Here is a 16,634-nt window from a genome sequence, read left to right as displayed (position 1 = left end):
TTATACGTGAAATTAAAATATCAATTCACAGAGGGCGCTACCTTACAATTATTTACTAATGACAAAATTTTACATATACTTATGACGTTTAGGATAATTGTATTTTAATTTTGGAAGGTTTCACTTCTACCACGTGTGAATTGCACACATTTTGTTTTTTTTTTCCTACCTAAGCTGATAGCCTTGAGAGGCTATATCAGCGGAACCTTAACTAGTAGGTGAGCTCACGGGGCTCAAACTTGACGACGATGCTAACACGAACCCTAGCAAAAGCCGTGCTTCGCAGAATCTACCACCGGATCGGAAACGCGACCCACTGAGAAGATCCGGCGAGAAACTCAGTGGGCTGTGTCTAAGGGTTAATTTACTCGTCGAGCCCTTCGTCGCAAGCGACGGGTTCGACGAGAATGATGATCGGTGAAATAGGTACCATTAAAACTTAGCTTAATTTAAATACGGAAACCTATTATTTTAACTTTCTCATAGTATCTAGATTTAAATGAGCACTATTGTATAAAATGTTACAAAAACGAAAACTGTTTTAATTTTATCATGATAGAATTTTCCTTGACAAAATTCGATTCCGCATGTCCTAGTCGATGACGTAGTTTATATCAAGTACGTTATCATATTAATTGTTACATTAGTAAATTTTATTTGCGCTAAAAAAATATCTTTAAGTAAGATCACGTAAGAACTTTATCTCTAACACTACGATTTTCAGTAATAAATGTAAATAACAAGGTCATATTAATTCACATCTAGGTAAGACATCTATTTTGCATTTAAACAACAAATATAGAGTTAGCTATACTTGATGCATTTAAATGGTATTTTCACCACAAAAAAGTAAGTGCATGGAGCAAAAATAATTATCACGAATGATACATAATATCCGCTATTTTTACACTATATTTTGATTAAATATATACAGACTACAAAAAATTACAATATATTATGTGTATAATACAATACAAGAAGAAGGTAGTTAAAAAAACACATGTATCTTATAGGATCCATTGTCAAGACCATTAATAGATATGTTACGCTAACAATGTATCTCTATAGATACATTTCCAGATTTACTATGATTTGATTACAAAATAATTTATATGAAAATAATAATAATTAAACTGTGTTTTTAATCCATCATTTATTTAAGGGACAAACGAACGAAGGGATCGAACAAATTCGTGCCACTGTGACGTCATCTGGCCACAAAACATGGCGGATTTAGTGCTGCCCAGAAGATTTTAATGTTAGTAGGTTTTATCGATAAACGTTCTTGGCTTATTTTATTTTAAATATTGTTGAGTATGAATGTATTTGTAGAATTTATACTTTAATAGGAAGTAAGTATATTGTTATGTGCAAAGATGATGTGATTTAGATATTATGTGAAATCTAAGACGAGTTCGTGCTTCAAATTTTCCAAGTAAACGATATGACGATTTTTAAAATTTGCTACACTGATTTTATAAAGTTGTCGTTTGCCGCAAAACATAAAGATATGGCATAGTACAGTGCCATCAGCCCATTTCTAGCATGCTGAATGTTATCGTATTTTGAGTACGTGTTTTTCTTTGACTATTACAATCTATTTTAATTGTTTTGCTGACTCTAAAGTCCGTAACACACTACCGCAGCGCACCTCAAGGAAGGTGCACCGCACTACCGCACCGCACGCAAATTTTAAACTTATCAAAGGACCGCCTGATAAAAAAAACACCTACAGAACATTTATTCGTTAATGAAATTACAAACGTCATTCCTTGTGACTTCCTCTCTAAAATCACTTAATTAATAAATATTTAACGAATTTACAATAGTGTTTTACTCACTGCGGAATAAAACTATTTTATTTAAATAGTTCCGAAGAGATTTTGTCGGTAGCCTTTTTCCCGAAATATCTAAACAGAATGTCTAAATATGTTTTGATGACATATTTTAAAGAGATATTTATGATTAGTGTCATGATGAATAGATTCCGACCGAAAAATGGTGTCCGATATTTCGGATTCAAATATATTAAGTGTATAATCTATGTTTCGGATGAGGACTCCATAATGAATTTAAATATATATAGATAATAGTTTTGGGGCATCGACTTTCTTGAGATCCTATAAAATATGTTTTAATTATTATTTTTGTATGTTTTAAGCATGATAAAATATGAAATTTTATATAAGCAATCATATTAAATCGATATCAAAGTCAATAAATAATGTACAACCCAAAACAGACGGCCGAACTGACGTGACAATGACATTTGGCGCGCTAAACATGGCGGATTTTCGGCCTCATTAGACGGAGATGGAGACATTTACGTATATTCATGTTTCATTTTATGTACGCACTGAAATACTGTTATATTGTTTTCCTGCGAGTTAAAGTGCTGAGTAAGAACGAGATAGATATATGTTTATGTGTGTGCCTTCAAAATGGGTGCTATTTATATAAGTAATTGTACGTATAGAACAATATGTCGTGTCCCTACTATATAGGTCTATGGAATAAACACTAAAATAAGACATGACTTGATTGACATGAAAGGTCTTAGTTACCAGCTCATAAAATTCTTTAAAAAAAACAACTCATCAGTCTGGCCAACAGAAAAAACCAAAAGTGCTTTCGAAAACTTAAACACAGCTCAGTGAATTTGGCCCCCTTTTATTTTATTTTCGGATTTTTTAATTTTTAATTATTTGTTCGTCGTTTGTTCGTTAATGTTCGAATGTAAAAATTGTTTGTTCGTCTTTGATTTATTTATAATTAATTAAACAAATGATCACCCTTAAGTTAGCCTCTCTTACTAGATATCTTTATTTTTACCGCTCAGATTAATTGATTTTGATCAATTAGCGTTTGTTCGATGACTATCGGTGATTGTTCGATCATAAAAACAATTAAATTAACAATTATTAATCATTTTATATCTAATAAGCAAACGAATCAGAGAATTGTATTGCTAAGTAACACAAGATTTTTACATTCGAACACTAACGAACAAATGACGAACAAATAATTATTGATAAAAAAATCCGAAAAACAAAAAAAGAGGGGCCAAATTCACTGAGCCCATAAACACGCATACAAAAATTATTAAGATTGCGCTAAAAAATAACGGCACTAGAATTTTTAATTTCTGATGTGTCTCCACAGATACAAAGTCAAGAAAAGGGCTATAAATTAAAATAGAACATGACTTAAGGGTCTTAGTTACCAGGTCATAAAATCCCTTAAAAAAATACAATTTATAGATAATGCATAGAACACTTCCCTTCGCTAAAATAGTGTTCTGCGACACTTCCAATGTGCCCGTCTGATCAGAAATTGTACACATTATTTGATTTTGGTGTCCACTACCAAATCTGAAAGAAACATCGATTGTAAACGGAATTAATTGGGGATAACGTTTTAATTTTAATCTTTGCGGCAGAATTTACTTAATTGATCTCCAAAAGATTTAATAAAAAATGAACAGCATTGGCGAAGAATGTACAGACCTAAAGAAAAAATACGATGATTGTTTCAATACTTGGTTCTCGGAAAGGTTCTTAAAAGGCGATCAAGATGATTCTGTTTGCGCTGGAATATTTAAAATTTATCAAGAATGTGTTAAGGTACACATTTTGTTTATCTTATCTTCAAAGAAAAAAAATTAACGTTAGAGTTTCAAGTGAAAGATTGATAATTCAGAACATAATTCTTCTGAACCTAACAAGGTTCATATAGTTCATTCCAAATTAAATCATAATTCAAACATAATAATCCAATATTTATTGAATCTATGAAATATGAAACTATTCACTCATATATCTATGCTAATAGTGTACATTAATTTCAGAATGCAATGAAACAGCAAAGCATTGATTTCAAAGAAATAGATAAGGATATCTTAGGCACTGAAAATGAATACAAAACACCACCAAATGCAAATAGTAGCTGACAACCCAAATTAGTCTGTGTCTTTAAACCCACAGCCTGTTGCAATATCCTTGGCAAGTTTCTTATGATTCCATGCAGTTACCAAGATTTCAGTGATAATAGGCTTACAGTGAAAGAGGAAAATGAATGTGTTAAAACTTATGAAGTTTCTTGTGTGAATGATGAAAATTAGTGAATAGAAATAAATGTATAATTGATGGATTAAAACTTTTAAGTCTAATTTTTTTAATACCACTGATGAAATATTTCAATATTTACTCCATTCGACATATTATATACTATGCAGTGTACAAAAAAAACAAGTTTCAGTTGCTGAGTGAAATACACAATTTTGCTAGGATGCATTAGTAAACCCCTGACTGTTGAACCAAGGGTTGTGGGTTCAATTCTCATATCAGGAAAACATTCGTGTGATGAACAGGTTTGTTTCTTTGTCTGGGTGTCTATTATCTATGTATGCAAATATTCAAATGTATTTAAGGTTACATGTTAAGTCGACCTATTCCCGTTAAGGGCATGTAGTCTACATAGTTTCTGATTGATTTGACTATGAAACACTCCTAAATCTAACCGATTTAAAGATATTTGCATTTAATTGTTTTTTATAAAAATACCTGATTTTCGGCTATCAGCTTAGATATTTTCAAATGCGTAATCTTATTATTATTATTATTACATGATTTTTACTTTGTAAAATAAAATGATGTATTACCCCTATAACCAATATTGTACGTAAAATGAATAAATAAGCTGTTGTAGATGATTAAAACTTATAAAAACTGATACAAAATTAGATAGTTTATTTTGTTTCATCAATATTTAAAAAAAAATATGTTGCCTGGTTGGCAGATGTGCTTAATGATTTCTACTTGATTTCATCAACTATCCAATGAGGTATAACAATCTAGGGTTTAAATAAAACAGCATAGAAAAAAATTGTTGCGAGCCCCCTGGTAGCAGGTTCTAACAGTCCCTCCCCAATTGTCCTTCAAGGTTAATGCGATGCTAGCGAGTTTAATGTAATGTTTCTGGACTCTTTCTTCTGATTCCGGACTGCTGTGCTTGTAAACTGGACTCTGATTTATGCTTGTGATACAGAACTGTGAAAGATGACGACCTACACCAATGAGGGAATATGCTGACATGTTAATTTGTTACGGATACTGCAATTCTGTCTGCACATGCTCGCAATGAGTACATGACACGCTATCCCGGCCGTCGAGTGCCGGATGTGAGCGTGTTCGACGGAGTTTATCGAAGACTTCGAGAAACTGGCTCCGTATCAAGACGTCGTACAGACTTGGGAAGACCACGTGTGATTGATGACGACGAAAAACAAACCAATGAGGTAGTGGAACGATTTCGATTGGTTCCAACCACTTCTATTAATATTGTTGTCTGTAATCTGGGACTCTCGCAATGGAAAGTATGGTTTACCGTTCAGACAGAGTGCCGATACCCATATCATTATACGTCGGTACATGTTATGGAAGGGGGAGATCCCGTGAGAAGATTAGATTTCTGCAGATTTATGTTAAATGCTGATAAGATTTTTTCCTGTGAGGAGGCCTAAATGACCTATTAGATGATTTGCCACTCAATCTGATTCAAGACACGTGGTTTCAGCATGATGTCTGCCCTGCACATTTCAGGAGAAGTCAGAATAGCTGGACACAAATTATCCAAACAAACGGATTGGATGAGGTAGGCCTATACCCTGGCCAGCCAGAAGTCCGGACCTAACCCCCATGGATTTTTATGTGCGGGGACACATGAAAAGTCTCGTGTACAGTGAGCCCAACTCAATTTCATCAATTGAAGTAGGTATTAAGAGACAGGATTATTAATGTGGTGAATGAAATAAGAAGGAAATTAACTACTGGTGTAGTGAAAACTGGACTTCGTAAAATAATGCGAAGATGTGTGCAAAACAGGGGTGGACATGTTGAACATGAAATTTAGACTTTAAGATGCTTTGTTTGAACTTGAAAGCTTAATAAATTTAGTATCTTGTACTCACTTATAAAAAAACATCAAATTCTTGTATCAATTCTTAGTACCTCAACATGCAAACATTACATTCAAAATAATAATGTCATAATTAAAATAAGTAAATAGAAATGTTTTCTTCAAGCATCACATTGAAGTTTTTGTTGTTTGCCATGTTTATTAAATCTGTACAGGTATCTGTATTTCAAATTTCAACTGAGCGGAGAAATAGAATATAATATATAATTTTGTATAGACAATGGATAGAAAGGAATCTAATTGTTACCCTCAAGCCATTGCTGATTAAAATGAACTATGGCCCAGGAATTAAAATAGCACATATACATTGTACCGCGGAGATCGGAATCGTTGATCAGGCGTCCTCAGGGTGGCGCTGCGAGTCTGGTTAGTGTTGACCTCGGGAAACCCCTTACTCAGACCGGGTTCAGACCTCCGGCGGAGATTGGGCGTCGGGTGATAGAGTGCAGGGGAGTCACTTAGTGCGGTAGGGCCCTAAAACGTCCTTGGGTCCGTGGTCTGCTCCCAACCTCTGCAAATCGTCAAGTCCTATGAGACCTACCTATTGCATAGATCTTGAACATGCTATGTAGTAAATAAATTAGAACACAATTTAACATTATTAGTCACCGAACAATTTATTTTAATTAAGTATTAATACATTTTTTTATTTTACATTAATACTAAACATTTTTATCTCTGGCTTGTGTCCCTTGGGCGATAGGCAATACCTCGACTCTTCATTTCTCTTATTACACCTGCTGGCAACCTTCCAGAAACAGATATTGCATAAACTCCTTTACAAAATCTACCTGTGGATAAAGGGGGGTATTTGTAATAATTTAATTAAAAGAATTCTAACTATATTGTACCATCATTTTGCTGTTTAGCTTACTAATTCGCTGCCATTTGCAAACCCAGCTGTCTTCAGGATTCATTACTGCAATCATTCTGTAAACAAAAATTCAAAATTAATAAATTTCTTTAGACCAAATTGATGATCATTCATCACAACTTACCCATCAAAGTTATTACTTGTGCAATCATAGACATTATCTTTGTTACTTTTCATGCGAAGAAATTCATCACAATTGTCACAGCCTTCATATTCAAATTGGTCAAATGTCTGCAATTAATAAAATGAATCTAAGTCTGTTGTTATAGGCCTAAAATAGCAATATCTCATCTCTTTCACTGGATGTTCTAAAAAGCGATTAAGAGAGAATGCAAAATGAAAGAAGAATTCTTCTTGAAGAATAAAAATAGAATTTTTAGTTTTATATCAGCATGAGTTATTCCTAACATCCTGATTCTGTCTCTTGCAAAGCATTCATTCATTTCGATTTGAAGGGTGGTATAACCATTATACAATACAATTGAGACTTAAGACTTCGATTAATACTTGCTAACTGTGTACTCAACAAGTATACATAATATTGAATGTAACTATTAGGAATATTCTAGTTTCAGCTGTAGAGAAACATAACATGCTAAATAGTAGTAATCGTAGGTGGTTGGTTGGTTTTGTTAGTGTTTTTGAAACTACCTGAGAAGTTTTAAGCTGTAAATAATCTTTAACAGATGCAAAATTTAGGTAAGAATATATCTAATTAGTTGTAAGTACAATAATTATTACAAAATTGTTGAGATCTTAAATTACCTTTATCAAAGAGCAGACCAGGCATGCTCGCAACCCGCGTAATTCTTTTGGCACCGTTTCTATGGACATTATACTGCACCGTATGTATAGAAAATAAGCTAAACAATAAACATTACATTCAAAATAAATTGCATTACACATAAATTTCAATTTACCATTGACTTCAAATTGATTCGTTCAAAAGACAGGCAAAGGAAACATTGCCAATAAAGTCAAGTCCATAGATTATACCCTTAATATATTAAAGCAGCAAAATCATGTCAAATTAAATGACTTAGGAAAAGTGAAGGAATGCAATTAAATAATATGGAGGATAGAACTAAGGCGCACCATCCTATATAGGGGACAAGTTGAAAAAGTGTCCACATGTAAGCAGCAAGTTATACATAACATTTCGAAGACTCACCGAAATAGCGCTATTGTAGGAAGTGGAAGTTGTAGGTATGAATATTGCGGTTTTAACAGAGTGAAGTGTACTGAATTACACTGAAGAGTGTGTTTTAATATATGTAGTTTTATTATTCGTAGCTGCGAAAACTGTTCGTCGCACAACACATTCCAGCTCGCGCAGACGAACGGTGCGGAGCTCTCTGTTGTTATCGTTATGTACACTTGAAATGTAATAAATGCCGAAGTGTAGTAGTTTATGGTGCTGTTTTTAAAATCATTCCACTTGCTACTATGGCACCACTTTAATTCTTTTCGGCGGACGCTTTTTAATATACTGAGATTCTACTCCTAAGTTCTACCTTACATATTAAATAGGGTGATATAATATAGCGCCGTATAGTCGGATTTTTAATTAGACGAAGCCAGCTGACAGTAGCTAATGTCACTTTGTGAAATAATGTTGCTATATTTAAAGTAATAGTGATGAGTTCAGTTCTCGTTCAATCACATGAATGAACAATGAGTGTGAAGAGTTAATCATTAATCTCAAACTATAAAAGAATATTATTTATATTTTACAATAAAATTGTATTAAAGTGCTCCAATATATGTTACTAGTAGTATGTAACTACAATCAGTTTTTTTATTTTCATTACCTACCTATAATTGTTATATTTTATACATCTATAATTTCAACTATGTGATGTATTGGAAATAGGACAGTCTTACAAGCTTCCACGCAATGTTTTCTTAATGTTTAAAACACTCGGTATTCAGTACAGGTAGATACTATAGGAACATAATATTTCGTCGAAAACTCGTTGGTATGTACAAAGCACGCCTAAAATTCGAACCCCGTACCCGATATCGGCATATCGGCACACCAACTATTCACTAGACAATCGAGGCAATTTCATTAATTCAGGAGTTTTTTTAATCGTTCACTTTGTCACAACACTATTTTTATTTAATCAAAAACTGACAACACAGTAAACGTCAGTTGACTTCGTCTAATAAAAAATCCGACTATAGTTAGACGAGATAAAAAAAAACGAGATAAAAGCTTTCAGTAAAATGGTAAGAATTAAAAGTTAGCATGTGTGTATTTCAATCAGCTGATATCACGTGACTTCTGCAACTTCCGAAAAGAATCTAGTTATCGAAATTTTCAGAATATTTTTTTTTTTTTTTTTTTTTTTTTTTTTTTTTTTTTTTTTTTTTTTTTTTTTTTTTTTTTTTTTTTTTTTTTTTTTTTTTTATAATTTTGACTCGCACGGTTTGTGCATTTGCCACTACTAGTGTGGAAAAGGTAGGGAAACCAGTTTTATTTAGGAATCAATTGGAAGGTTCGAAATTTGGAAAGGATATGTACGTAATAGGATAATAATATATAATAATGCCTAAGAGTTCATAATATATAGTGATTGGGTATAAATAAAAAGAATATTATATTTTAAAACTGTTTACATTTTAATATTATTACTAAATAAAAAATTTGATATCAAGTTATACAAATCAGAATTTATAGTACTTAATAATGTAGGGATTGATGTGGGAAGAGGAACCCGGAGGTTTATCAGGGAATTTATGAATGAGGAACAATCACGTAGGAGGCATCCAAAGAAAATGTGATTCAAGTCCTCCTCACCAACGCCACAAGCACACAAACTGTTGTTAATGACACCGAGTTTAGCAAGGTGAGAAGCTGTACAAACATGTCCCAATCGCATTCTTATAATACAGGAAGTTGCAAGCTTACATAGACTAATTTTACAGAACCACATTTTTAGAGGAATTCGTTGCTGTATATTTTTATAATAACGGCCTTTATGGCAGCTAGAGCTATTCCAAATACTTTCCCAAGACCTCAGTAAATGGTCTTTAGGAGTGGAAAGAAGGTCAGACACAACATTTTTGTAAGGTGACATATCACCACTATTTATCGCATCTCTCGCAAATTTATCAGCTATTTCATTCCCAAGTATTTTGTGATGGCCAGGTATCCACACAAAAAGAACATCATAACCTTTGAGCTTACAATTTAGAAGTAGCTGTCGACAGTCCATTATATAAACACAGGTTAAACAAGATTTGAAAGGAAATTTCTGCAAAGCTTGTAGAGCACTTTTCGAGTCTGTGAAGATGATGGATTTGTTAAGTTTTGCAAGTAGAATATATTCTAGAGATTTTAGAATACCAAAACATTCTCCAGAAAACACTGTTGTTTCGGGGGGTAGTTTTATTTTTTGGTGAATATTGTACTGCTCATGATAAACAGCTACTCCAACTGTGCCAGAGAGTGCGTGTTTAGACGCATCGCAGTAGATATAGTGCCAGTCTGCCCAATCTCTATCCGTTACAAATTTTATTTCAGTGTTAGCGTTTTGGTGGTTCTTCAGGATTTCAAAAGTAAAATTTATTTTAGGAAGATTGACAAGAGCTTCGTAGCTGACGGAAAATATAGGTAGAAACTGTGAGCGATGAGTGGGAGCTTGTAATGAAATAAATTTATGGAAACTAATAACTAAGCACGGTGGAGATTTATGGGACCAATAGGAAGAGGATTTAACTTTTTCTGACAATTTTTTTAGTTTGTGATAGAGAGGATGGTTAGAAAATTGGAGAGCTCGAAATAAAAATTTGTCACATAAAAACTGTCTGCGTAATTTTAATGGGGGGTCTAAACATTCTACTTGCAAAGCATTAACAGGGCTGGACTTCATAGCTCCGGTCACAATACGCAACGCTTTAGATTGAATGGCGTCTAACTTACTTAAGCCTACAACGCTACATGGTTCTAAAAAACATGTCCCGTAATCTAATATGCTTCTTATAATTGCATTATATAAGAGTTTTAATGTGAAGGGATGGGATCCCCACCAAACACCTGAGAGGCATCGTAATATGTTTAATAATCGTTCACATCTAGTGGACACATAATAACAGTGAGATAATCCTGACAGTTTAGAATCTAATATGATACCCAAAAATTTTACTTCATTTTTTACGGGTATTATTTGTTCATTGTACAAAAGTGTAAATGGTGGCGGTAAACGCATCCTTGAGAACAATACTGAGCAACTTTTGTTTACACAAAGACTTAGGGAGTTGTTATCCAGCCATAGTTTCAAAAATTCCAGAGCACAATTTAGAGAATAACTCAGTTTATTTACAAAGCGACCAGAAACATATAAGACTAAATCATCTGCATACTGCAGAATATTGGCTTTACTAGAAATATGAGATTCTAGGTCAAAGGTATATACATTATAAAGAAGTGGACTCAGCACCGAACCTTGGGGCAAACCTTTCCATGTAAGCCTTGTTATAACATTAGACTCATCAATATTTATTTGTATTTGTCTTTCAGAGAAAAGTTTATGAATAAAATTACAGAAAATTGGAGGCACTTTTAATTTACATAGTTTTGTATTTAAGATGTGAAGATCAACGTTATCATATGCGGCAGAGATATCTAGAAAGACTGCAAGAACAGATTCATTATTTGAGTAAGCTAATCTTACATCTGTAGAAAAAATACCTAAGCTATCCATGGTACTTTTTCCTTTCCTAAATCCATACTGACTTGGTGACAATAGACCTTGACTTTCGAGATACCATTCTAATCTATTTTTCACTAAATGTTCCGCTAGTTTACAGAGAACTGAGGCAAGGGCTATAGGTCTATAGGAGTTAGGATCTGATGGAGCTCTGTTTGGTTTTAAAATAGGGATAATTTCGTGAATTTTCCATGAAGCCGGGATTTCTCCGGAAGTTATGGTGGAATTGATAAGATGTAGCAGATAATTCAAACTTGAGTCGCCTAAATGTGCAATGAAAGAATATGGAATACCATCAATACCTGGTGCAGAATCTTTTACATAAGATAACACACCCTTTAATTCTATAACACTAAAAGGAGAAGCGAGATCAGCAAAATTACTTAATGGTGGAAAAAAAGAAAGGTGAGGTGATAAAATGGGCATTTGTGGAGTAAAAGGAGGGGCTAACTTGTCTAAGAATTTATCTGCCACAGACTCATCAAGAAACTGTGGCAAGGTTTCCTTAAATGCTGACCTAAATCTACGGATATTTTGCCAAATAGTCGATGGAGGAACATCAGGGGCTAAAGATGAGCAAAAAGCTCGCCAGCTATCCCATTTCTTTTTTTTAAATAATTTACGGGTATTATTAATTATTATGATTAGACTATCAAAATTTTCTGTAGTGCTGCATTCATTATATTTTATTTCAGCTTTTTTCCTCTCTTTCACTGCCGCTGAGCATTCACTATCCCACCACGGAGGAGAAGGTATATTATTAATTGATTTTTTAATGAGAAATGTTTGGTTTGCAGCCTCTATCATAGCCAAGGCCAAAGCATCAGCACAAACGGAATGATTATTTTTTTTTATATGAGGGAGCGAGGACACTTTCTTTGCAACATGCTCACGAAACGTTGTCCATCTGTCACTGTCAGTATCATTGCATATTTTGTATTTTAATCTTGGTGGGCGTCTAAATTTTGTTCTAACTAATTTTTTGGGCAAAGTTATTAATATGGGGTAGTGATCACTGTCGTATGTAGAGGAAAGTGTTTTCCAAGTCAGTAAGGAAGCTAAGCCAGGGGTGGTTAACGATAGATCTGGAGCACTGATACCTTCATGGGGCTGAGTGCGCCGTGTTGCGACTCCTGTATTTAGGATGCAAAAGTTGTTAGAATCCAGTATATCCAATATTCTTGCACCATAGTAACTGGAATTGGTGCTACCCCAAGCTTGGTGCTGTGCATTAAAATCCCCTAATATTAAAACTGGTTTTGGGAGCTGTGATATAATTACTTCAATTTCGTCAAAGATTGATGATGTAGGATGTGGAATATACACCGAAACAAAACATATTTTATTAATACTTACTGCTATTATAGAGAAATCAATGCTATGGTTTGCAATAGGAATGTGGTCAAAAGGTATTGTATTATGAACAAGTAAAGCTACACCAGCATAGCCATCTGTTCTATCCTCTCTTACACATAAATATTGGGAAACTTTGAAGTTATAACCTGGTTTTAGCCAAGTTTCCTGTATTGCAATGATAACTGGTTTATACAAATTTATAAGGTGATAAATATCACTTTTTTTAGAGTTAATACTGCGGCAATTCCACTGAAGTATTGTTGATGGATCCATTATTGATATTATTATTAAAAAGGTTACTTACATTTAGCATAGCAGCGTTGGACGGTTCAACCATATTTTTGGATTGAGTTAATGATTTAATTAAAACAATGATAAGATCCCTAGTTGACATATTTGATAAAGGCATATTATTTTCATTGAGTGAGCCAATTGTGGGCAAAGGAATGTCGTAGTCTTTGGTTAGTGCGGCATGAGCTTGTTTGTCATAGCCCTTACTATACTGTTTAGGAACAATATTTGACTGAATAAATACTGTTTTTTTATAAGAAGTGCTTGTTTTATTACTATTACCTTTAGATATATCAAAAGAATTTTTTAAAGGAGATGAAGGGGTTGCAATGGATGTTAAAACATCCGAATAGGATTTTGTCACAGGTGGGTGTAGCTTGGAAGCTTCAGCATATGAAATGCAATTATTTGCCATCAATTCTTTTATAGATTTTTGTCTACTAAATTCGGGACATTTTCTGTTGGTTGCATAATGTGAGCCTGAGCATAGACAGCATACTACATCATCCTCATCAATGTTGCAACTATCACCCGAATGATTGTTACCACACTTAAAGCAACGTGGAGTAGATCTGCATTGGACTTTAATATGACCGTAGCGGCAGCAGTTGAAGCATTGAACTGTTGGGAATATGTATAAATCAACTGGAAGGGAGTTATAACAAAGGAATATTCTCTTGGGTAAAACCTGGCCATCAAAAGTGAGAACCACTGTCTCTACTGGAACATAATTTGTCTTCCCTTCTACCACATTTTTCCTATTAATTCGGCGTACTTTTAATATATTTCCACATCCAAAAGGCACAGTGATATTTTTTATGATTTCGTCTTCGGACCATTCTGTTGGTACTCCTCTGACTACACCCATACGTGTTACAGATGAGGTAGGAATAAAGGCTTTACAATTAATTTGTTTTATTGCTTGATTCTCTAAGAAAGAGTTTGCGTCTGCATAGTTAGTGAAAGCTAAAACTAATCTATTTCTACCTATTTTTTTCAGGCTTCCATTAACTATGTTTTTAATGGATTTATTTTTTAAGAAACGGCCAAAAGAAATTGGATTGATAGAAACATTGTCATTTGGACATGATTGTACCTTTTGGATGTGAATGGTGTAAGGAGCTGAATCACATGCTTCATATAATTTCCTACCGACTGGTGTGCGAGGTTCAGTTAGACTGGTATTAGTAACATCAATCTGCTTGGGCTGTGACGCTGGGATGGGTGCTAATTGAGGTGTCTTAAAAACTGTTGACGACTCTTTCTTCATAACATTTTCACAGTGGCAGTCACTTTCGCAAACAACATCGGAAGGCAATTTATGACGTCTCCTCTTTTTATTACAATGCCTACAAATTTTACGAGATAAGGCTCTTTTTCGTTTAGTACTTGTATTACTTTTGGTTTCTGAAGCATCTGTGTCTAATAAAGAGCTTTCAGTTTCCATTTCCGAGCAATCATTATTAATCGTGACAACATGAGACACCTGTGGGGTTGTCCCCCCAGGATCTTCAATGACATTCATCAGGGACTAAGAAAAAAAAATCATAAAACTTACCTACTGGCTCCAAATATATACAAATAACACAAAGTATTAATAAATAAACTAAATTAATAATACTACCACTAGAATAATCCTATTATTTACACAATAAAATGAATTTTAAACAAAAGACGCCAAAAACATCACCGCCTACTTCAAAGTTTCCCGCGCTTTTTCAACTTAACGTTTGTTTCTTTTTTGCATTTAATAAGTTTTACTCATTCCTTTTTTTTTTTTTTTTCCGGGCCGAGGGCCGAACCTCCTACGAGGTCCCCGCGCCTAGGGGGCGCGCGGGGTATGTGAGACTCTACGATCTGCAGGTGTTGAGAGCAGACCGCGGGCCCAAGGAATTTAGGGCCCACCCACTAAACGACTCCCCTGCACTCTTACACCCGGCGTCCGATCTCCGTCCGGGGTCAAAACCCGGTCAGAGTAGGGGGGTTCCCGCGGTCAACACTACAACCAGACACGCGGCGCCACCCCGAGGACGCCCGACCGACGGGTCGTCGAGGCGATAGTCGACGACCAACGACGTCAGTCTCCGCGGTACGGCGGCCCTTCAGGCCGCCCGGGCGATGCCGCTGGTGTTCCGGGATACCCCGCTGGGCCAGAACCAGCCTGCCGGGTCGGAACGCGATACACCGCCGACCGGGTTGCTCTTCCACAGTATGTTCGGCGACGACAGCGACGACGAAAATGCGGACCGCATCGCAGTCCGCAGCCGCCGACGCGTCGTCCCGTCCTCCTGGTGCCAGCGCGCTAGAGTGACGGTAGCGTGCGGCGCAGTCTCAGCCCCCTTAGGTCGCCCCGTGACCATCACCGGGAGGAGACTGCCTCCTCATAGGGGCCGGAGCTGGACAAACGCCCTCCTCCGACCCCCGGCTCGACGGCGGCGGCACGGCGCCGAGAGGGAGGAAGAGTTCTCCCTCTCCCGTTCCGCCGCCTCCTTCTGCGAGATGGTGGACTCGCAGAAGTCGAGCATCGCCTGCCAGGACTCATCGTTGCCGAGCATCGCAGCCACGACGGTCGGAAGCGACAAGTCCGGTCCTATTTTTGCAACGAGGACGCGGCGCTGCTCCGCGAAAGCGGGGCAGCACGCGAGCGTGTGCTCCGCCGTGTCCTCGTTGCAGCCACTGCAATGGTGGCACTTCGGCGTCGGCTCCCTCCGGGCGACGAGGTGCAGGTAGCGACCGAAACAGCCGTGTCCCGTGAGCACCTGCGTCGCTCGGAAGGTGAGACGTCCGCGGTCGCGATTCACCCAGTCCGAGAGGACCGGGCGGATCGCCTCGACGGTCCGTCGCCCGTAGGCGGGGTCCGCCAGGCGGCGAGACCACGCCTCGAGCACGGCACGCCGAGATTGAAGCTTCCGCGCTCGAACTTCCGCCGCGCCGGGACGCGGCTCCCCCCTGGAGCGGAGATCACATCGCCACGCGTAATCCGCAGCAAGCGCCTCCGCTTCCAGGTCCCAGGGAGGCGTCCCGGCGAGCACGCACGCCGCCTCGAACGAGACGGTGCGGTACCCACGAACCGCCCTGACCGCAATCGCGCGCTGCGGACGTCGCAACGCTGCGACGTTGTCACGGGTCAGGGCGTGGCACCATACGGGCGCCCCGTACAGTGCCATTGACCGCACCACCCCCGTGTAGAGGCGGCACACCACCATGTCGGGACCCCCGACGTTCGGCAACAGCCGACTCAGCGAGCCGGCGGCTGCCATCAGTCGGGGACCCAATCTTTCGAAGTGAGCACGGAAGCTCCAACGACCGTCAAGTACGAGGCCGAGGTACCGCAACCCGGTCGCCTCGATCTCGACGCGAACGCCTCCGATCACGAGGTGGGCCCCCTGAGGCGGCGCTCTCCGGGCCCCGTGGAACAACAG

The 16,634-nt window shown here is 37.2% G+C and overlaps 3 protein-coding genes across 3 annotated transcripts; 1 reads left to right on the top strand and 2 right to left on the bottom strand.

Annotated features, from left to right (window-relative positions):
• The first annotated feature begins 3,274 nt into the window (after positions 1 to 3,274).
• LOC114241473 (TP53-regulated inhibitor of apoptosis 1) lies at positions 3,275 to 4,155 on the top strand. The gene is made up of 2 exons (XM_028172308.2): positions 3,275 to 3,623; positions 3,848 to 4,155. Exons 1-2 carry the CDS (start codon positions 3,477 to 3,479, stop codon positions 3,947 to 3,949), a joined length of 249 nt encoding a protein of 82 aa, XP_028028109.1. The 5' UTR covers positions 3,275 to 3,476; the 3' UTR covers positions 3,950 to 4,155.
• A 2,412-nt stretch (positions 4,156 to 6,567) lies between these two features.
• spt4 (Transcription elongation factor subunit spt4) lies at positions 6,568 to 8,471 on the bottom strand. Its single transcript, XM_028172295.2, has 4 exons — positions 7,616 to 8,471; positions 6,975 to 7,081; positions 6,851 to 6,906; positions 6,568 to 6,767 (listed from the first exon to the last, which is right to left on the bottom strand). Exons 1-4 carry the CDS (start codon positions 7,754 to 7,756, stop codon positions 6,649 to 6,651), a joined length of 423 nt encoding a protein of 140 aa, XP_028028096.2. The 5' UTR covers positions 7,757 to 8,471; the 3' UTR covers positions 6,568 to 6,648.
• A 980-nt stretch (positions 8,472 to 9,451) lies between these two features.
• On the bottom strand, positions 9,452 to 14,752 carry LOC149502520 (uncharacterized). Its single transcript, XM_089729107.1, has one exon. It carries the CDS (start codon positions 14,735 to 14,737, stop codon positions 13,151 to 13,153), a length of 1,587 nt encoding a protein of 528 aa, XP_089585233.1. The 5' UTR covers positions 14,738 to 14,752; the 3' UTR covers positions 9,452 to 13,150.
• Positions 14,753 to 16,634: the final 1,882 nt, after the last annotated feature.

The sequence above is a fragment of the Bombyx mandarina genome, chromosome 08 (assembly GCF_030267445.1).
Source record: "Bombyx mandarina strain Sakado chromosome 08, ASM3026744v2".
Taxonomy (NCBI): Eukaryota; Metazoa; Arthropoda; class Insecta; order Lepidoptera; family Bombycidae; genus Bombyx; species Bombyx mandarina.
Note: the sequence above shows the minus strand (reverse complement) of the source record. Positions and strands in the feature narration are given on the sequence as shown.